The sequence below is a fragment of the Ambystoma mexicanum genome, chromosome 9 (assembly GCF_040938575.1).
Source record: "Ambystoma mexicanum isolate Mex_15411 chromosome 9, UKY_AmexF1_1, whole genome shotgun sequence".
Taxonomy (NCBI): Eukaryota; Metazoa; Chordata; class Amphibia; order Caudata; family Ambystomatidae; genus Ambystoma; species Ambystoma mexicanum.
The window spans coordinates 675,419,827-675,443,260 of record NC_090931.1 but is presented as its reverse complement, the minus strand read 5'-3'; the positions used below and the strand labels follow the sequence as shown (position 1 = coordinate 675,443,260).

Sequence of the window (23,434 nt, the reverse complement as noted above, 5' to 3'; positions counted from 1 at the left end):
ATTAAAACTGGCAGAAAAAACTGCGACATTATCAGCGACATCAAATCATGGAAAAGAAATGCCAATAGCAGCTACAGTGACTGATGAAAGCAGGGAAACCGATACATCACAGAAGAGTTCCCTAATAAATAGCAAGAATTTGAAAAAAGGGGGAAAAAGAAAATCAAAGGTATACCAGCAGATGTTGTCATTGTTGATGAATCCTCAAAGGAAAGAACAAGCAGGAAACAAAAAATGCTGGCAAAAAACTTTTTTAAAGCACTCGATAATGTAAACAAGGAAAATATTCAAAAAGCAAAGAAATCCAAATATGCCAGCTCAGAAACATCACAAGTACCATCAAAATATGCTGGCAAAACAGTCTAGATGTCAATAACCCTGATTCTATAGCAAAAACACCACCAAGGATAGAGGTAAACAAAACAAAAACTGGGTCACAAACAGAAGAATTGGTGATAAAGAACAACATAATACTGAAATAAAGGTATTAAGATTAGCACCAATCTTTTGTAAAAAGCCTTACATAAAACCAACAGACAAAAGTAAAAATTTAGAGTGCAAGGCCGACCAGCAAATTCAACCAAAGGAACCAACTAGGCACAGAGAAACCAACTTATTAGCATCACAAGATTTAGCTTTTGCTGAATCAAGCAGTAAACTTGTTGTCATGAAGAAACCATTTGCAGTGTGGCTGAGGACAACAGATCAAACAACTAAACAAAAAGTTTTAAACAGAAGCAATATCATGGCATATACAAAAAGAATTCCAGATCTATATCTTATTTCATCGGATGACATAGAAAGATTGTCATTTCCGTACGAAAAAACAACGTACATCACTGAATTAATTCTGAAAACTGCAGAAGGGGCTTAAGCGCTTATGGCATGTGCTAAAGAACTGAAAGAGGTAGGAATTGAGATCTTCACTACCTTACCTGAGCACTATGATCAACAAAAAAATTATAATTCTTTTAAGAATGATACAAATCAAAACAAAAAATCTAAACACGAGAAACAAATAAAAGAGCCGGAAATTTTAACACAAGTAATCCAATGACTGACAAATACAGATATGCAGCCGTAGACTGTGTATTGTTTAAAACTCTTAAGCTGGAATACCCATGGGCCTTTATAGTTCCAGCATAAAGAAATTGCTGAAATAATTTTCAAAGATCATGATATTGTATTATTTCAGGAAACGTGGCTCCCAAATTATTTGCATCTTGATGGTTACTTAATCCTGTCACAATCAGTTATCAGTTCTAAGCATGGACGCCCATCAGGTGGTCTGTTAATTGCAATGAAAAATACTATGGTTAACAATATTGAATGTATTAGCAAAGGCATACAAGGTATATTGGTATCCAGATGTACCATCAAATGGGATACTCGAAATAAAGGGCTCCTGTTATTCAACATTTATTGGAATCCTGCCTCTCATACATTATCAACATTTCTTGAAGATCTTTGCTTAATTTTAACAGAGCCAAATATCAAGTTTCCGAATGACTCAGTAATCATAGGAGGAGATTTTAATGCAAGTTGTGTGTCAGCCATTAGACTAGTTTCAAAATCCTCTATCAGTAATCATCATGGAGAATTGTGGGAGGAACTATTGAACATGTGGAATTTGTATATTATGAATGGTAATACTAGCTTTGACAATCCGCCTGCAACAACTTGGTCCAATAAGGAAATCTCCTCCACTATAGATTATTTAGTTGTTTCTTCTGAATTATTCTTTAGATGTAAATGGTTTGAAGTACTTCCTTAGAAACAAAGTGACCATAACGCGCTACAAATTATTTTCTCATTGGGAAAAAATATAAATTAAGAGACTTATGATCCAAAACTTTTGTTGAATTCAAAAGGAAACCGAATAGTTGGCTTTAAAAATAAAGGCCACAAGCTAAATAAAAAATCAAATAATTTACTTACACAAGGTTCAACTGAGAGAATAGATATATTAAGTACACCAGGTTCATATGTGGAATTCTCATGGGAATTAAATCCACCACAAACCAAAAAAATAGTACAACCAAAACATCATGCTAACACTTTCGACCAACAAATTTACATACAAAAAAAAACCTAAATCGAAAAGAGAGTTGAAAAAAAGGAAGGTGATATAATCTCTTTCAATGTTAAAAAAACAAATTGAAAAACATCTACAAATATTGGTCAAAATATGTTAAAAACCTTACTACCTTCAGAAACAAAATGTTTTTGGGCATTAATAAACAATCAAAACAAATCCCAAAGTATACAACAAATTTGTAATCTTCCCTCTGCTACATGGGAAACTTATCATGAAACGTATACAATTGAGCCCCAATTAGGTGGTTTTAATTCTGATAACCAATGCGAGTGAATCCTACAATTTGACAAAGATGACATTCTTAATCTTACAGAGACTGCCTCTAAATCGCGTGCTGCAGGACCAAATGGTTAAAACAAACCAGATGTTTAGATCAGATACTCACACTTGTACTACTATTCTGACAAAAGTGTTTAAAAAAATAATAACAAGTAAGACATTACCGAACTCATGTAAACAAGCCAGTGCTATCCCTATTCACAAAAAAGGGTATATATCGGCCACCTCAAATTATCACTTAATAGGTGTTACAGATTGCGATAGTAAGATTTTTGCTGGAATTATCCTTCAGGAATTACAATGCTGGGTTACAAAACATCAAATACTATCTAAACATCAGGTCGGCTTTTGAAAAGGACTATCCACTTCTTTAAATGGGTTAGTGATTAAAATCTTACATGCTCAGAGTTGAACAAAACAATCTTTGACAACTTATATAGCTTTTCTTGATCTATCAAAGGCATTCGATTTAGTGAATAGGTCTAAATTATGGCAAAAATTAAGATCATGGAACATTCCTGAAGGACTTTTACAAATAATCATAGCACTACACACTGGAACGTCGATTTGGGTGAGATTTAACTTGCAGGGAGACCTCTCATCAGATATTCAGACTAATAATGGCATAAGGCAAGGGTGTCTCCTAGCAGCAGTACTGTTCAATCTGTATCTTGCTGATGTGGGTCCCTTTCTACAAAATGCTGTATTCGCGTCCCCTACAATCAGAAAAAGTAAGGTTCATCTACTCACATACGCAGATGATATAGCATTAATAGACAATACCCCAATAGGTTTAAAACATCTTCTTTAAGCAATGGAAGAATACGCGAAAACCAATGATGTATCCAACAAAATCTACTATAATTATCTTTGGAAAACCTGATATAAAGTCTCAGAAGGTAAAATGGCATATATCAGAACAATTAATTCCAACAGCTAAAAATGTGAAATATTTTGGTTTTAATCTGAGCTCAAAACCATTGTTACAAGACCTGACAGAAGAATTAGAAAGGAAAATACAGCAATACGTTTGTCAATTGAAAAAACTATTGACGGCATATTGTTGTTTCTCCTTGCGTCCTATGATAAAATTATACAAAGGAAAAATTGTACCTGTACTGTTGTATGGCATGGAGTGTACTTTTCACTCACGTAACATTAACTGGGATCGATTGGAAAGTTGATTGTGGAAAACAACATTAAATCTACTGCAATCCCTACCAATTGCTAAATTATGTTATAAACTTGGTTTGCAATCATTACAGTCACATTACTATTGGAAATTGCTAACTATGCGAAGATTTATCCTAGTTCCACCAAATCAATATCTATATGAAAACATACAAAATTGTTTGAAAACAGAAAAAAACACATTTTTGAGTGATTTAGATGATGACACCAAAAATAATTTAGCTCAATGTGAATGTACTACACTGAATTTAATTGATAATACAGAGAAAGTGAAAAAATGACTAATGCGCTCAGATTGGATTAAGACTAGAGCTTTGATCAGTAACATAAAGGGCAACAAAAATATCCCTATATGTGAGAAATCAAGCTCGTATGTATTAGCATACATTGTAAGATTTCCAAACTCCAAGTGGAGAAACGAATTGCTGCATTTTAGATTAGACCTGGTAAGAACTAGAGAGACAGAACAAATCTGGAATAAAGCTGATGCTAGCATGGGGAATGTAACCTTTGTGGAGCGGGATGCCCTCAGGATGTACGTCATATACTAATTTCATGTTCATCCATCCTAACACTAAGAGAAAAATATTTCTCACCCTATGTTAATGATATAACATGGATCTCAACCCAGGATCTTTTGTTTAGATTATCATCAGGAAAAGGAATTTCATTGTCCATTGCATTATTAAAATTATTAAAGGAAATAAAAATCATATCACTGCCATTATACATAATTAAGAACAAGGATTGAATGTTGCAGAATTTTTAGGCTTTCTGTGTTATAGTGAGGACATTTTTTTAACATGAATTGTGAATATGAGTTATTTTGATTTTAATGTATTGAGTAAAAGAACACTTTTATTACTTCTCTTTAGAAGATGATTGAAATGTAAATAATTAATTGCAGAGTTGTTAATGATTTGATATAAAAACACTTTGTAAAAGGTCAATTTTTGTGACTAAATGCACCATAAATAAAAAAATAAAAAATAATAATAGGCGAGTCTTAAAGTGCTCTACTCCAATGCTGGGTCAAACCTCTGAAGAAAAGTTTTGAATCGGCTCGAACCATTGGAGCCTCCATAGAGATAGCTTGTGAGTCAAATCGAGCAGTCGGTAAATGTCTGAGTCACCAGAAGTTGGGTTGACCCAATTCGAGCCACAGGGCAACATGGCTTAAATTGGGTTAAAAAACTGTTAAAATCGATGATGCGCACATTCAGATGCTCTTTTTCATACTTTGCACATATGGGCCAATAAGGATGTGTGTCTGCGCATTTCAAAGTGCATCCCAAATCCACAAATGGAATGCTCTTTGAAATGAGCAGAACATCGTTGCATTCCCCTTTGCCTATTTGGAATATGTGCAAGATGGATGTGCATTTCAGAATCTGGCATGCATTTTCTTTTAAACGGAACAGCAGCAAAATGAATTGCTATAGTCCTATTTGCGTTTCTATCTCTCAAACCGGGTAAGAAAGGCCTTTTTCTTTTTCACATTTCACAATGACTGGCTTTTACTGTAAAATGCACTTCCAGCAGCAACGTCAGTACTGGGAGCCTTTAATATATTAGTTTATGAAAGGGCTGGCCAGTGCATCATTTGAGCTGACGCACAGCCCCTCCTGATTTTTTCAAGTCACATTTGTGGATACAGTGATCTTTTGCTTTGATGCAAGTGATAAGATGTGATTGCGAATCTCATCACTTGCGCCAAAATAAGTGTGGCTTATTCTCAAAGGGAGTCTGAATGTGTGCATCACTAATGTGCAATTCAGATGCCCTTTTCACATTTGGAAGAATAAGGGGATGTTTCTTTGCATTTCAAAGCATAACCTGAATCCACAAACAGAATACTCATTAAATGCGCAGAAAATAGTCACCTTACCCTTCCTGTATTTGGAATTAGCGCAAGGAGGTGCACAGTGAATGACACGGTCATTGACCACCACTCTCTTGCATTTTCTTGTAAATGTAACAGCAGTGGTATAAACTGATGCTGTCCCATTTGCATGTCTATCCCTCAAACAGGGATAGAAATACTTTTTAAAAAAAATCATAATGATGGGCAGACCCTGTTATTGTGAAGAAGCCTGTCATACATTAGTGTCGTGAGTGTGCTCCTGACACTAATGCATACAAGGGGTCTGGCTGTCCAGTGGATTGTTTGTGCTGCTGCACAACCCTGCATGAAATTCTCATGCCACCTTTGTGAATAAGGTGGTCTGTGCATTTCTAAATAACAAGGGGGGTCCTGGGAGACTCTCTGCCAGACATGAGCCCTGGTTACAAGAGCCTTACCCAGAGTCTTTAGCTCACTATCTTTCACAGAGGAGAAATATCCTAAACATATCAGTCTGTGTCCTGCCCTGGGGCAGTCCAGCACCGAAATGCTAGGCAATTCTCCTCTGATCAAGAGTACCAACAGCAACCCCAGACACGTGGTCTAACATGAACGCAAATGAAGAAAGTGCATCTTCTGCGCTTTCTCCATTTTCATTCATTTTTCTGACCCTATTATATAATTTCCTTAGACACTAGCCATACTGAATACTAGAATACTGGTCCAGTGTTGTAAAATTCAGTATTACCAAAGTACTGTATACAAGCCCAGTTAAACCGTCAATTACTCGAATCTATTCGAGCGGCTCGTAATCCAGTAAGACAGTTTTGAACCATTGTGAACCTTTGCTCCAAACGGCTTGAATCTTTTGAGCCTAGTCGAATCCTCATTGCTGTCATAGGCTCAAATCACAATTGAGCCGGTACGGCCATACTGTCAAGGATAGACTCCGCAATGACTATGTATACCTCTGTCCCCAAGCACCGGCCAGGGAGGAACCAGAACCACTCCCTAGCCAGTTATTGAGGCCACAGGGGACGAGAGCGGGAATACGGGTACCCAGGCAGCTGCAAAGGAACAGTCAATCACACGTGAATTCCCAAAACAAGTAATACAAGGAATAATCTCTAGTAAAAGAAATGAAATGAGACCTACCAACAGACTGCCAGTGGAGGATTTGTAGATGCGGCGAATCCTTATGACTCCCTCCCTGGGATGGACAATGGAGGGGAAGGGAACCCAGCAGCAGCAAGATGATAGCAGGGTTTAACAGCGATTTGCAGTACTCCAATACCTGCAGTAGTTGATGGATGTCACCAGCACTTGAAGAGGTCAGAGCCAGGAGTGCTGGTTGAAAGAGGAAGGTGAAGAGCCTCTGGAAAGCAGAAGTCCAGTGTCCTTCCCCAATAACTTTTGCCAAACAATAGTCCAGAAGAAGTCTGTAATCCAATGGCCAGAAATAGTCCAAAAACCGTGAAGACAAAAAGCCAAATCGCCAAGTCCGGAGGAAGGAGCAGAATCAGGTCCAAAAAACATAACAGGGTCCAAAAACCGGCAAACAGAGTCCAGAAATCCAAATACGCCACTCACCATGATGAAAACAGCTGAGAAGCATTGTTTTAGTGCAGCCAGGGTTCTCTTATACTGGAGAACTTCCTTATTGTTCACGTCAGCATGTCCTCACAGGATCACGTGAGCGGCGCTGCGTGGGATCACGTGACCGGAGAGAGGCAGCGGATGCGGTCCGCGACTTGGTACAGGTGTACCTCGGGAACCATGGTGACTTCCAACGCCACCGTGACGATAGCCGCCACGTCCGCGGGCACCAGCTCTTTGTGGCCTTTCCTGTACGGCGAGGAACTGCTGGAGCATATTGCTGCTGTTGGGAGGGGGACCTAATACAGGTTTTGTTGCGTGGAGTGGTTCTGGGTGGGACAATTGCAGGAGTGGGCATGACAGAACCCAAACCCCTTTCCCCCAAGGACCCACGTGGGCTGGACGGATTGTCCCGATGAAACCTGGAAACCAGGACTGGGGTGTGTACATTAGAAGCGGGCTTCCAGGACCTTTCCTCTGGACCGAACCCAGACAAGTCCAATAAATAATAAAGTATCCCCTTGCGCATTCGGGAACCCAGAATGCCACTGACCTCATACTCGTCCGCGGCGCCTATAACGCTCACCTTGTATCCACAGAGACGCCACCTGCCTTGACTGGATCGCTTCCGATTCGGATTCACCTCCCCCGGGGACTCATTCTGCCGTGGATCTATTCTTGTATCTAAGATAAGGTGCGCTCTCCGTCCTAGTGTCCTGTGCAGGGGCGTGTTGTCGCTGGGCACCTTACAGCCAAGTTACTTCACTGGCGTGGGCCCGGGAGTCCAGTCCTGCTGCGACTCCGCTCTTGAGGTAAGTCTATAGTTCTTAAAGAGTGTGTGTCTGTAATAGTAGTTGCCCTGTTAACCTCCTCCTTTTCTCGTAGGTGCGGAAAGGATGATGAAGACGTCAAGCTGATGGAGAGGGCGATGCTCGAGAAGGTAAATGAATGCGCGAAGCGCGGCGCTATGAGCGTCTTTGGAATTTGGCTAACCTGTGCTGTTCTTCCCTTGTAGGTCGCCGAGAAGTTCCTGGAAGAAGTGCGATCAAATAGAAGTGGGACGTAGAGTGGAAGATGTCCGGACCACTGTCGAATACCAGGAGAGCTTCGGTAGGTAAGCGGGAGTCTGAAGGGCGTGGGAATCAGAAGACAAACGATTACTAAATGGTCCTCTTCTCTCTCTCCCCCTAGGATATTGCTTGCGCGGAAGGACAGGTTCCAGAGAAGACTCTGGAGCGATTGAGGAGCTGGATAGCTGAACAGGTAAGGAGGAATAATGGTGTTCTTCTTCTCTCCCCAGATGTAGGCCTGGAATGCTGTGAGCAGGTCTCGGTGAACGTCACGCTGCGAGTGCAGAACGCGAAGCGCGTGCTTCAGCTCGGGCATGGCTTAAACAGCCTACAGGTATCCCAGGTGCCTCCAGGGTGGACCACGCCCTAGAGGCTAGACTGCACGGTTCAGTTCCGAACCGAACCTTGTGGGGGCAGACATGTTGGTCCATTCCCCAATGGGAACTCCATCTGTCATATGAGCCTGGCGCCAAAGGCGCCAGGACTGGCTCCAGGAGAAGTCGAGAGGGGCATGATTGGGCCCTTGAGGCCTTGCAGGAACACTGTGGCTAGGCCCAGAGACCCCGAGCCCCAAGGCCAGGGGCTGTGGCCATGACACGCCTCGCACAAGCGGGCCAGGGGGCAATATGGCTCTCATGGCAGGCGGGCAGGGTTTCAATAGGGACGTGTGAAACACAGGGTGTATACGCCATACAGAAGGCAAAGACAAGCGGTATGCCACCGGATTGATGACTCTAGTGACACGGTAAGGTCCCACAAAACGAGGAAGCAATTTCCAGCACCCAGGGATACAGAGGTGCCGGGTGGACAACCAGACCTTATCACCAACAGCATAGCAGGGAACCGGAGTGTTTTTTTTGTCCGCCGAGCGACACACGGTAGCTTGAGCTTCTCTAAGATGGGTAATAGTCTGAGCTTGAATGCCCCTCAAATCCCTAAGACAAGTAGCAGCAGCAGGGGCATGAGCAGCAGAGAGTTCGGGAAAGGGCAAGACCCGGGGATGCTGGCCGTACAAGGTATAGAACGGGGGAAAACCCGGTGGCGGAATGCGGGGCGTTATTGTAGGCAAATTCAGCCACATGCAACACTTGATACCAAGAGTGTTGGTGTTGCAAGGAGAGACAGCCTAAGTACTGTTCAAATGTTTGGTTGACACGCTCTGTCTGTCCGTCCGTTTCAGGGTGATAGGAGGAAGAAAACCGGGCGTCAATACCCAGAAGTTTAGTGAGGGAGCGCCAAAACCGGGAGGTGAACTGGGAACCTCTATCGGATACCAGAACAGAAGACAACCCAAAGAGACAGAAGATAGATCGGAAAAACAGACTGGCTAAGGTCAGAGTAGATAGAATACCTGTGCAGGGAATAAAGCGTGCCATCTCTGTGAAAGCGTCTACAACAACCCAAATAGTGTCGTGGCCCTGGATGTTAGGCAGATCTGTGATGAAGTCCATAGTGATCGTGTGCCGGAGGTGTGGGGGAATGGGCAGGGGTTGGAGCATTCCTAAGGGACGGCCCTTACTGTTCTTACACTGAGCACATATCGAGCAGCTAGACACATAATTACAAACATCCCCATGCATAGAGGGCCACCAACATCATCTCTGTAACAAAGCAAGGGTTAGTTTTTGACCTGGATGCCAGTTGATCTGGGCGTCATGTGACCATTCAAGCGCCCGTACACGGGTATCCTGGGTAGGTAGATACAACCGGTCCTGTACGAAAGGCAAACTCTCCATTCGTCAGCGACGTCAGGATGTAGGGAAACCCATTGGTGTCAAGCAAACTAACGGGTGGAGTACAAAGGCAGATAACATGTTTTCTGTCCAATAAGGTATCAGGAAAGATTGGAAGGGACTCCCCGCCTGGCAGACGCGATAGTGCGTCTGCTTTGCCATGGACGACGCCTGGGGGGTGACGTATGAGGAAGTCATAGGCGGAAAAAAACAGGTGCCAACGTACCTGCCAACTGTTGAGACATTTCAGGGTTGCTAGATCTTGGAAATTACGGTGATCAGAATAAACAGTTATCTGATGTTTGGCCCCTAACAAATGGTGCCTCCAAACCTGAAATGCATCCCTTACAGCTAAAAGCTCTTTCTCTGTGACAGTGTAGTGCTGTTCTGTTGGTGTAAATTTATGGGAATGATAGGCAACGGGATGGAGGAGCCCAGTGGCAGGACAAGCCTGGGAAAGGACTGCGCCTAGTGCATATGAAGAGGCATCAGCTTCTACAACAAACGGAAGATCAGCATTAGGATGTTGCAGAATGGGGGCTGATGTAAAAGCCGCTTTTAGTGTATTAAACGCCTCGTCCTGTTTTGGTGTCCATATGTAGGGGTTCCGTGGACTGGTAAGACTGGTCAGCGGCGCTGCTATGGCAGAAAATCCTGCAATGAACCGCCTGTAGAAGTTTGCGAACCCAAGAAATGATTGCAAGACCTTGACTGTTGTGGGGACAGGCCAGTTCAAAACAGAGTCGACTTTGGCTGTATTCATGGAAAGCCCTTTAGAGGTAATGTGAAACGCCAAGAAGTCTATTTCCGTGGCATGAAAAAGACATTTTTCAGGCTTCGCAAACTAGGCATTTGTTCTGAGTCTATGGGGGACTTCTCGGAGATGACCTACATGGGACTGGAGGGTTGGTGAGAATACTAAGATATCATCCAGGTATACTATAACATAAGAGTCGATGATGTCATGGAATATGTCCTTCAGGAACCGCTGAAAGGTTGCGGGGGCATTACACAAGCCAAAGGGCATGGCAGTATATTCATGTAAGCCGTATCTGGTGCAAAAGGCGGTTTTCCACTCATCACCCCGTCTGACTCGGACTAAGTTATATGCCCCCCTGAGATCAAGCTCGGTGAAGATAGTGGCATGAGTGAGGTTATCGAGGAGAGGACTTATAAGGTGAATGGGATATCGGTTCTTTACTGTTATTTGGTTAAAGCATCGGTAATCCACACATGGACGTAGATCTCCTTCTCTCTTAGGCACAAAAAATATCGGACTAGCAGTGGAAGACTGGGAAGGACGAATATGACCCACTATTAGAGCAGTCTGGAGGTATTCTTTCAGGACTAGATCTTCAGTGGGTGACAACGTGTAGATCCGCCAGAAGGGTACAACCATCCCAGGGACAAGATCGATGGGCAATCTTAAGACCGGTGCGGTGGAAGATGTTCGGCGCACCCCTTATCAAAGACTTCCGAGAAGGAAGTCATGATATTCCATAGGAACACCAGAAACAGCGGCCCCCACACAATGGTTTGGTGGTTCAAGTTCCATGGCTTGTTCATCATTGAGCTGCAATTGGGCCAATGCACCCAGTACTTGTGAAGGTGATACTACGTCACCCGGAGAGACAAGACATTAATTCTGGCAATGGGCAGATTCGAAGAATATATCGCCCGAGACCAGTCGATAATTGGGTTATGGATTCGTAACCAGGGAATGCCAAGAATGAGACCAAACTGGGGTGTGGAGATCAGGTCAAAGGACAAGGTCTCACTATGTACTTCTTGGATAATCAGCGTCAATGGGGATGTCTACTGTTTGATCGGGCCTGACACTAGAGAGGAACCATCAACAGCTTGTAAAGGTTCTGGCCGTCGCTTATTCTGAAGGGGCAAGTTAAGTGAGGCAGCCAAGGCAATGTCCACATAATTACCCGTTGCCCCTGAATCAATAACTAGTTCTACCTTGTGGCGAGTGTTGTCTTTGGAGACCAAAAGGGCATAAATCAACATAGGTCCCATAAGACCGGACTGGTATCCTGAGGGGGTCAAAGGTAAGCCCGTCCGTCCCCCCTCATCTAGGGACGAGCTTTCTGAAAAACCGTTGGTTTGGGTTTGGGACGTCTAGGGCATTCCCTTTCATAATGGCCGTTGAGCCCACAATAGAAACAGGCGTTTGAGGAACGACGGCATTCCCTTTCCGTAGCTGTGATAAGACTACGAATAACCCCAATCTGCATGGGTCACCAACGGAGTCGCTGGAAGAAGGGCCAGGAGAGAAAGGCGCGGGCTTTCCCGTCTACAGTCTTCTCTCTACCCTTCGGGGATCCACCTGTACGGCCAGGCCTACGAGCTCGGGATATTGGGCTGGTAAGGAAGGCACCACAGCCAGGGCGTCTTTCATTGCATCACTAAGCACCCAGTAAAACACCACAGCCTTCTTGTTCTCTGGCCAGGCCGTTTCTACTGACAACTGGTTAAAGCGGGTGATGTAATCAACCAAAGTGGACTTTCCCTGGGTTAATTCTAACAACTCCAGATCACGGACTTGGGCCTTGTGCCTAGTGTCGAATACTCGGGTCATCTCAGCTACCAATAAGTGGAAATCATACAAAACGGGACTATCACCCTCCAATAATGGATTGGCCCAGGCAGCCGCTGTACCTCCCAAATGTGAGAGAGCGAATGCAGCCTTTGTTGTGGAATCTGGAAAGGCCTCTGGGCAACACAAGAAGTGGAGCTTGCATTGGTTCAAAAAGGTGCAAAATGTACAGGGGTCACCCTGGAATTTCTCGGGGGGCGCCAGAGGGAATGGGGTAGGTACATAGACAGGTGCCGGCGGTGGGGCTGGACTGGGAGGGTTCGCCTGGGGAGGTGCATCCCCAAACTCAGGGTCAGCGGGTAATGCATGGCACTCACTCTGTATTGCATCCAACCGCTGATGAATGGCGGCCGTCGCGCCCGACATATCAGCTCACAATACTGTGATTGCCTGCACCAAGGCAGCAAGTGGGTCCCCAGCAGCGGCATCCATAGCCAAAGCGGAAGGCTTCTCAGTCTGTCAAGGATAGACTCTGCGATGACTATGTATACCTCCGTCCCCAAGCACTGGCCAGGGAGGAACCAGAACCAATCCCTAGCCAGTTATTGAGGCCACAGGTGACGAGAGCAGGAAAACAGGTACCCGGGCAGCTGCAAAGGAACAGTCAATCACATGTAAATTCCCAAAACAAGTAATACAAGGAATAATCTCTAGCAAAAGAAATGAAATGACACCTACCAACAGACTGCCAGTGGAGGATTTGTAGATGAGGCGAATCCCTATGACTCCCTCCCTGGGATGGACAATGGAGGGGAAGGGGACCCAGCAGCAGCAAGATGATAGCAGGGTTTAACAGCGATTTGCAGTACCCCAATACCTGCTGTAGTTGATGGATTTCACCAGCACTTGAAGAGGTCGGAGCCAGGAGTCATGGTTGAAGGAGGAAGGTGAAAAGCCTCTGGAAAGCAGAAGTCCAGTGTCCTTCCCCAATAACTTTTGCCAAACAATAGTCCAGAAGAAGTCTGTAATCCAATGGCCAGAAATAGTCCAAAAACCATGAAGACAAAAAGACAAATCGGCAAGTCCGGAGGAAGGAGCCGAATCAGGTCCAAAAAACGTAACAGGGTCCAAAAACCGGCAAACAGAGTCCAGAAATCCAAATACGCCACTCACCGCAATGAAAGCAGCTAAGAAGCGTTATTTTAGTGCGGCCGGCATTCTCTTATACTGGAGAACTTCCTTATTGGTCACGTGAGCGTTGCTGCGTGGGATCACATGACCGGAGAGCGGATGCGGTCCGCGACTTGGTACGGGTGTACCTCGGGAAACCATGGTGACTTCCAACGCCACGGTGACCATAGCTGCCACATCCGCGGCCTTTCCTGTACAGCGAGGAACCGCTGGAGCAGATTGCTGCTGTTGGGAGGGGGACCTAATACAGATATTGTTGGGTGGAGTGGTTCTGGGCGTGACAATTAGGGGCGTGGGCGTGACACATACCACTGAAAAACCTTTAACATCCGCTTGAAGAAAACATGAGACAGTAAGGAGGACTTTATTCTGTGATGATGATAACACATTATAAGAATGTTTGTATTTCTTTTTTGAAATTCATTTTCTAATAAAGTATATTATCAATTGTAAATATATTGCTAGGTTGAAATTGTATCATATAAAATAAGTAGACATTCAGAGTGGGATGCACCCTTGAGGGTGTCTGTTACACAAACCATTTCAGGACATCACACCACGGCCATTGTTTTGATGCCTGCGGTAAAAGAAAAGGAAAAACACCCCATTGCTTGCGTATTCTGAGTTCCCGCACCAGTGCGGTATCCCTGTGTGGGAACTCTAGTGCAATCAGGGGTTCAAAATGGACACATGGATTAAGGAACACAGCACAATTATCTAGACCACAAAGCATCCCGTAACTCTAAAGTTTCAGCAATTTTGACATTTGCACAGTTGTGGATGTATTGTTATTGTCAATGAATTAAAACAAAAATTGCATATCTGCAAATTACAACTGATGATGCAGAGGTAATGCTTATACATTTAAAATGTGTTAGTAATCCTGACCATTTGTTTCCAAAATTCATAAATCATACTTTTTCTCCAACATAGTCAAATGACTGCAAAGGAATTCAGATTTACCTGCCTACTCTTGAACCGACTGAGGCCAAATGTCAGATGTCTGTATTTTAAACCCTATAAAGGAAGAGTAAACAAAGTAAGACGCTTTATCAAAAAATTATGTTTTAACTATCTATGTCACACAATTAGGGCAGCAACACTGATTGTTGTCTGACACTTCATCATTTCAGGTTTCTTTCTGCAAACAAAATGTCTGCCAAAAAAGCTAACCCCAAGAGGAGGACATGAGAGTTGAAAGTTGCATTCTTAAAAAAATGGCTTTTCATTCAAGGAACACAATGATCTGTTTCTCAAACAGATTAAATGATCTACTTATTGTGTGTGTACATTTTCTTTTTCTTTTTTCTTTTATGGGGTTTTAATTTCCACAAAACAAGCATGTAGAAACAATTCACAGTAAATCATTTAAAACAAACATCACAAAATGTGAACATATTAAAAACAAAACAAATAAAACTAAATGAATCAAGAAAAGAAGATATAAGGAGCAAAGCGCATGGAAAGCAGAAAAGGAGAAAAAGAGAATACAAAAGAAACACAGAAATGTTTTAATCTCCTCCTACCCTCCCTCATCTACACCCAACTTTGAGCCTTCCAGTTTTCCCAGAATCGTAGAGAGCAGACTGCACAGGGCCAAGATCAAGCTCTGTATGTCCCCTCTCACAAGACTGCACCACAAGACTTAGTTCCCTACTTCAATTTTGAGGTATTTTATTCTGGCTTCTCTCAAAGCAACGCAGCCCAACACCAGATGTTTTATTGTTTCTATCATATCTCTCCTCCCACAGAGCCTGCATCCTATATTTTCCCCCTCCTCAGTCCATCCTCTCCTTCTCTCTAGAATCAGCAACTGATGTATTTGAAAACGGAGATACAAGCTCTGCAGTTATGGGCAAGGAAAAATAAGTATTTTGCAAGCTGTTCCCTTTTATTATTAAGTTTTGCATATTCCTTGCAAAGTTTGTATTTAACCAACTCATCTTTAGTTTTTGTCCAATCATTATGGAATAGTTTCTTTTTTTACCTTAGATGGATTTATCGTCAACTCTTCTTTGGAGGAGCCTATGTCAAACAGGAGATCATGCATTTGTTGTTTCAATTTGGTAACTGAAGACTCAGAATCACGATTTTTTCTACACTCCACCCTTCATACAAAGATTGTGCAGGTTGGTTCAGTAACTTAGTGTAGTTTAATAGCCTCTACCAAATTGCTCTGTTGGACAGAGATACAAGCCCAAACTCATGTCTTACCACTAAATTAGGTAATGAGGTTGCTAAACCCAAGGTCTATTTCCATAACATGCCTTGTGTAGTATTTAGCTAATCACCTAAATCATTCAAGTTAATGTCGAGGCCATATAATATAGTAGGTCCACCTGTAACAAGTAGAACTGTATTAATGGCTTCAAAGTAAAGTGACCTAGCTGGGCATGTATGCGTTTCATTTTGGTTAAGGGTGGGCTATATTTAGCATCAATATGTTGAAACCCAGATTGAATGGAAGTAGTATTTGCAACCTCATACCCAAGGTAAGTCAATGAGTTTACTCTCTCCAATCGTTCATCCCTCATCCGCCATACCATAGTTTTGGGGTTTGCTTTGTCGAGAAAATTAGTACTCTCGATTTTTGCCCATTTATTATTAGATTATTTTCTACCACGTATGTATGGAACATGGTCAGCTTCTGCTGCAGACCGATCGTAGTAAGATCAAAAAGAACTATATCGTCAGCAAAAGCTAACCAGTCCAAAGTTACTGTACCCAAACTTACCTGGATTGTAAGGCCCCCCCTTCCACAGTCTACTTACATTTGATGTATAAAGATTAAAGAGGGTGGGGGCTACCACGCATACCTGTCTCAACCCAAATGATGTAATTACCTGGGCTGTCACTGCCCCCCCTATCCAATCTCACTCTCACTGTGGAATCAGTAGGAATGAGTGTGAACAGCTAAACTAAGTGAGGAGAAATACCCAATGCCACAAGCTTTGCCCAAAGCCGTCCTCTACTGACCGTGTCAAACGCATTTGACAAGTCAATGGAGGCCATGTATACAGTGCCCAATGTTTTTTTTCTTCACGGCTGCTCGCAAATGAGCCATAGTATAGGCATTTAGGGGGGTGCCCATCCCTGAGCAAAAACCCACTTGATGTTTTGTTAATAGTTTAAGTGTGTTAATCTGGCTTTTAAGTTCTTTTAAAAGCAGGGTGCCAAAGATTTTATTGGAGTAATCAAGTAAGGCAATTGGTCTAAAATTCTTTGGATTTTGTCCATGCCCTTTCTTGTACATAGGAAGAGTAAGGGATTGTTTCCAGGTATCTGGAACCCTGTAAGAGAGTGAAAATGTTTGAAAAAGTCCCAGAGAGGAGGTGCCCAGAACTCCACATGTTTTTATACTTATTAGGGAAGGGATGTTATCAGGCCCTACTGCTCTTGAGGGTTTGGCTTTCCCTATAGTCCAGCGATCACCCTCAAGGTCCCAATTGAGTACCTTTGTCTGTTGCAACAACTTTCCCCCAAAGTCATAAACCTCTTCATTTAGTGTGAGGGAGTACTTTTCACTCAAATATTGCTCCCAATCTTGGGCCTTTATCTGGTAATTCCCAGCTATTTGAGGTTTTGTCCTTCGTGGCATCCCCCATAACTGACCAAATGTTTGGTGCATCATTGCCAACCAGAGATTCTACCATCTCCCGATTTCATTTGATGCGTGTTTCGCCCCTAATGAGTTTCAGTGATCTCTTATATTCTAGCATGATTTTCCTCTTTGCTTCCAAAAAAGGAAATGCGTAGTTTGAACTATATAGCATGCTCTAATATCAACTCTCTTTTTTGCCTTTGCCTTTTGGATATTTATGTCGTAGTTGTTAATATGCATAGGGTGCCCCTGAAAACTACCCTTGCCAGAGACTTGCACTAGACCCTTTTGCAACTCGGTGTTATAATTGCCAGAATTTAGTTCCTCACCCCTTTCCAACATGAAATCCAATTCTTTTTTCCAAGCCTCAATAAGAATTCTATTTGCCTTCGTATTCCATTTTATGGTATCCCCCGCCCCCCTCGCTAAAGTTGTAAAAGCTGGGGAAGGAACAAGATCATGTGTACCTAGAGGTAAGTGCATAGTAAGATGTATGGGGAGATGATCACTTCCCCAACAATCCCCCCGTGTATGAGCGTCAGATATTTTGCCCAAACTAGTCGAGAGATAAATGTGATCAATCCAGGAATCTTTTGTTCCCCTCCTCCAGGTGTAGAATGCCTCAATATTTCATTCTGCAGGGGTGCAGGGACACATGTCCCAGCTCACAAGAAATGTAGACCAAAGCCACCCTGAGCATTTACTCTTTGATTTTGACCCCCCCCCTTCCTCTCAGGCCACAATTTGACCCCCTTTAGAATTCACACAAGCTGCATTTAAATCTCCTGCAAGAACACCATGCAGATTTTCTGATCTCCCCAACCAACCTGAAAACAGAGCATCTAGGAAGCCATGAATGGCCAGGATAGAGGTTCTTGCATAGTTCCCATAAACATTTATAATCAGCAGGTTCACTTTCGTCTGGGGGATACAGATGTTAATTGCCATCAAATCATCTGAATGAATCTCAATCCCCCAATGTGTACAATCCAATTTTAACTCCAAAGCTATGGCCATCCCCCCTTTGGGGTGACACTTGCCCCCGCCCTGCATTGCTGATTTGCAGTAGGTAGTATAAGCTGCCAGTTCATGACACTCCACAGCCATGGTTTCCGGCAACAATATAATATTTGTTGGTTTAAGGGCAGACATGGATTTCCCCAGCAGTTTGCGATACCCGCAGATATTCCATGTCATAACCGTGGTCTAAGGACCCTCAAAGTTGCTGCTGGTTGGCCTTTGCTCTCTTAAACATTTCTATGGCGCCCTCCAACCATGCCCAATCGTCCTTTTTATCTCCCGCCATTTCCTGTTTTCGTGGCAATGTCATTTCCACCAGCTGGATTTAGAAAATAATCAATTTCTTGTTGTGAGGTGAGTTTCTCCAGCTGGTAGCCTACTGTCTGTAGGGCCTCTCTATTATTCCATACCGTTTGGGCGATTAGATTTGATGCAAAGTAGCAGACTGACCGCTCTGCTCCCTTTTTCAGGAAGGCCACTTTTAATATGTCTTCTGAGCGTAATGCTCTGATCTGGGGCACAGCCTGAAAGCCCCTAATTATTTGCCCCCTATTCATGTGAGAATTTCTTTTGTTGTTCTCTCACCTCCATCCCATTTCTGTACCCTGGAAGTTTTGTTTGTCCCTTTTTTGTGGGCCTCCTGTGATTTCTGTATCACAATATGATGTTATAGGTCCTCCCGAGGGCACACTAGGTAGAGTAGGAGCAACCACACTCTTTTCCTCCAGAACAGTGTTTTCATTTATCACAATTACTTCATTCTGGGTTTCTTGTTCTGGAGTGTTTGTTCTTTCAACCTCCGCCATAGGGGGCCCAGGTTTTTCTATGAAAACCATAATTTTAGATCGCTTCTTTCTGGAGACCCCTGTATTTGTCCTATCTACTTTGCTCTTTGTCACTCTTTTCGCAGAATCCCTGATTTACCTTTCTCTTGTCGAAAGGGCCTCCAAAAATCTCCTTGAATTTTTTGGTCTGTTAACGTTGGGAGCCGGTAGATGTTTAGACGTTTTCTGTTGAGTTTTAGTCTTCTTTTTCCATCTGGAGTCTTTTACCCAATTCTCTTGTTCCTGATCATTTTCTGTTTAATTAGATCTCCGTGTGGGATGCTCTCCAACAAATCCCCTCTGCACTTCTATACTTCCATATCGGAGGTCTCCTGATAATCACATAATTCTACGAGAGGAGAAGGTGAATCTGGTGTTTGAGAGCCTTCTACGTCCTCAAAGCTCTTATCTTCAGAAATAGGGTGATCTGCATCTGTCTCCCCATTCAGACCCAGCTGGGTGGAGGTTTGTGTTGTGACATGTATTTTTCCTTGGACTTCACTCCAACTCCTTACTCCACAGTCACCAGTACCGGAGGCAGGTATTTTATATACTGGTAGATTCAGCTGTTGTAACAATTGCTTGTTTGCTCCTAGCCCAAGGCAAAGAGTTTAGGAGTATTTTCTTGATCCAGCCGATTCTGGAGCAACTTACTCATTCCTTGCTCCAATCGACACAGTTTCTCAGCCTTTCCCTGTACAGTTTCCTTCACATTGTCATATAGGCGCAATAATGAATCAAGCACCAAACGCAGTGCAGAAATGGATGCGGGACCTAAAGTGTCAATTTGCTGCATGATGTTTGAATCCCTTCTCAGGGAAATATTTTTTGGTGTAAAGAAATGTTCATTTATTGTTTGCCTATGTGAATTTGGCAGGACATAGGATGTGTTTTATTCCTGCCTAGATGTTTTGTGGGGACTCATATGCAGTTCTAAATCATGTGCAGACCTTATCAGTGAGTGTGTTCCGGTGTTTCTCCATTTATTAATGACACGATAAGGGTGTTCCAGGCTGCCCTCCCTATCACCACATAGCCTTTCAAAAGACTGATCCAATACAGATTGCTCATTCCCAGAGTTTCGAAGTACATCCTCACTTTCACACAATACTGAATTTCCTTGAGTTAGTTCTCTCACACTAACATCAAGTGAATTATAGTGAGCCTCTTAAACAAACAAGGGCGATATTGGGTCTGGGCTTGAAAAGGTAACATGACTTTTAGCCAGATTCATAGCGTTCATTTGTTGCTCCCTGAATTATTTCATTCTGGCCTGCTATCTGCTTGCAGTGGCATATTAGCTTTTTTGGGTAAGATGTCGGTCCGATAGCACAGCGGGTAGAGCACTCGCTTTGATATCTGTGTAGAGCTTGCTGACGCAGGTTCGACTCCCTCAGCCTTTCATCCTTCTGAGGTCAATAAATGAGCACCACACACTATGGGTAATAATAAGCAGCGCTCAGATACCTGAGGGTTCATAGTGCTATATAAATGCTACATTATTATTATTATTATTATTATTATTATTATTATTATTATTATTATTATTATTATTATTATTATTATGTCATCTCCTCCCAGTTGCCCCTCTGTTATTTGAAGCATATCACTTACTTGGGGCAGCCTCTTTGCTTTTCATCCCTCTTCAATAGTAAGCAGCACATCCAAGCACTCATTTATTGGGGGGGACAATTTTATCAGAAGCATTCATCGTTCCATCACTCCTCCCACTTTGCTCCTGATGCACTTGCAGTGCCACTCTTCCCTTCTCAGGGGATGTCCAAGCCTCCGCAGAGGGCGCTAGAGGGATAGCCCACATAGCGGGACACCCCTGTGGCTGCCCCTTTCCCCTCTACAGGATCTCCCCACCCCTCCTCCAGGAGGCGGGGGCGTCCCCAGGGCAGGTGCTTCCGGCACACCCTGGGGACTGCATATAAGGTGGGGGGACTGGAGCCCGGTCTCTTTCCAGTCCCCGTCCCCCCGCCTGAACACCCACCCTCCCTCACCCTTCTTGGCTAGCTCAGAGCAGGTAGGACCTCAAGGGGAATGCTGACTAGGTGAGTTAGATGTGTAAATGGCCTCATTCCGAGGTTGGTGCTAGTCATGGCGCTATTAGCGCCATGACTAGCACCAATACCGGTACCACCACCGACTGCTAAAACCAGGCGTTAAGGGAAGGACCCGCAAATGGACCTCGGAATAGGGCGCAAAGGGATTACCGGCACCAGTGTCATTACCGGTGCCCAGTATCCCTTTGTGCCCGGGTCGTAATGACCCCCAATATGTTTGAATTTGTTTCACCGTATTTCGAGATGTAAGTTGGTAAATACTGTTGGGTGTTTTTATTCACTGTACAAAATGTAAATATGTTAAAAAATGTACAATCGAGGTGTAAGTGGTTAAAATGAATGTTGCTTATTGTTCCTGTATTTTGCATTAATTGTTCCATTTCTGTCACAGGCGGAGTTCGGGGCAGTCCTAGCCGGGGAGGAGAGTAACGCTGCGACTTGAACCGTCTGCTGGTTTCCCGATGGCCGCACTCGAGCCAAACTCGGACGATGGGCACTGAGTCCCTTAGGGACACTTCAGATTCCTCGCCTGCAGATACAATGGCCCGAATATGAAGTACTCTGTGCAGTACAAATCTGGAGTGTATGTCTGGTGCCTTGCGAAAGCCGTGGGCGACAAGGGGACACCGAGAACATTCAGAACTTTGCCCTGCTTTTGGGCCACTTTTAAAAGTATGGTTGTGAACCATGATGCTTTAGGGCTGGGACTGCCCCCTGTGTTTTATGCTCCAATAAATTGTGACCTGTTGTTTCCAAAATGTAAAACTAGTGTCTGTCTATTATTAGTCAGTAAGCTTATGTTCCAGGGTCTGTTACCCCCTCCACAACAGAGGGGTGGTGGGGCCAACGGAGGCTGACACCGCTAAGTAATAAAAGGTTTCCTGCTATGCAGTTCCGATGACATAATGAAGCCGCGTGCCAATAGAACAAGTCAGACCCCCCCACTTGTCTTCTCGTTCACAATGGAGAACCGTGTAATGCTGGAATTGCAACGCCAACCTCTGATCGTGGAATCGGGTTTTCACTCACCAGTATTATTGATGCACCGTGGGGGATAATGCAGTGGCTCGCTTCTCACCAGTATTCTCAATACACCATGTGCCAGGTTTGAGACTTTGCTTTCCCATCCATATGAGAGTTTCTTCTGCTCTCTTCCTAGTATCAACGGAGGAGTTTACCACTGTGCTTGCCGCCGCCCGCAGCCCCCCTCAGACTGCCTGAGACGGTCCTTTACTGGTCCTTTCACAGATCAATTGATATAAGAAAATACTTCTATGGCGTGCATGCTTTACATGTAAAGCTCAGGCATGGCATTTAGGGGTCGCCAGAGGTCGCAACTGCGACCTCTGAGGTCTCCCTTGCAACCTCTATAAATATATATATATTTTATTTTTTGTAATGAAAGCTCCTGTGCTGTGGCCAGCACCATGTGGCTCTTTACTTCTGGAGTGGCTGGATTTGTTGTTCAGGCCTCTTAAAAAAATAAGAAAAATAAGAACAGGAGTGCCACAAGTCTAACACTTTCAGCACTGACCCTAAACAAGAAAGAATAGGAATACCAAATAATGTGTCTTTCTGGAATTCTATACAATAATTTCGAGACTCATTAAAGGTTTATTTCAAGCACACTTCAGGGGCGAGTCACTGATTTAGTCTGTTCTTAAACGCCTCAACTCAGCCGTTCATCCTTCTGAGGTCAATAAATGAGTACCAACACAGGTTGAGTGATATTGGGTGCATATTTTTTTCTGTATAAAGTGCTTAATCGTAAGTGCTATATAATACACATCATTATCATTTGGTCATGGACGTCTGCTTGCATTCACAGTCATTTGGTAATATGGGTCTATACACACTGATCTTAACAATACATATGGGGATCCATTCTTGTATGATATGTACATCACATTATAGTGATATCGTAACCATGTTTTTCGTAGTGTACAATGCATTGTGATGCCACTTCCTGTTTTGTCAACGGGTGAAAGGTCGTGTTCCATCGCTACCCACGATATCACTTCAGGGTGGGGTCAAATGACATCACTTCCTGTGATGTCATCAGGGGGTCAATGGTCGTGTGATGTCACTTTCGCTACCCCTGGCATTTTGGTGAAATGACGTCCATGGTAAAGCCCCTTTGTTTCAAATATGTGCAAAGATAAATATGATAATTTTATGATAACGATAATACTATTAATAACCCGCGCGAGTATATAATCCTGAAATTTAATATTGAACTGATGTTGCACAGCACTAGCTGCACATCGCTCAACGAGGTTACTGGAATTCTTAAGGCACCCCGTTCACCTTGGCTTTCGGAGGTAATCTACCCCTTGGTTTTCTCTCCGTTAAGCAGAAAAAACGGCAGCGTTCT

General features: G+C 43.5%; 1 protein-coding gene across 1 annotated transcript in view; it reads right to left on the bottom strand.

Moving 5' to 3' along the window:
- LOC138488500 (cyclic nucleotide-binding domain-containing protein 2-like) overlaps positions 1–23,434 on the bottom strand; it is an 808,593-nt gene that overhangs the window by 500,081 nt on the left and 285,078 nt on the right. Inside the window, exon 4 of the mRNA XM_069615519.1 lies at positions 14,510–14,563. Coding sequence (XP_069471620.1) covers positions 14,510–14,563 — 54 coding nt within the window. The remainder of the gene's footprint in view (positions 1–14,509; positions 14,564–23,434) is intronic.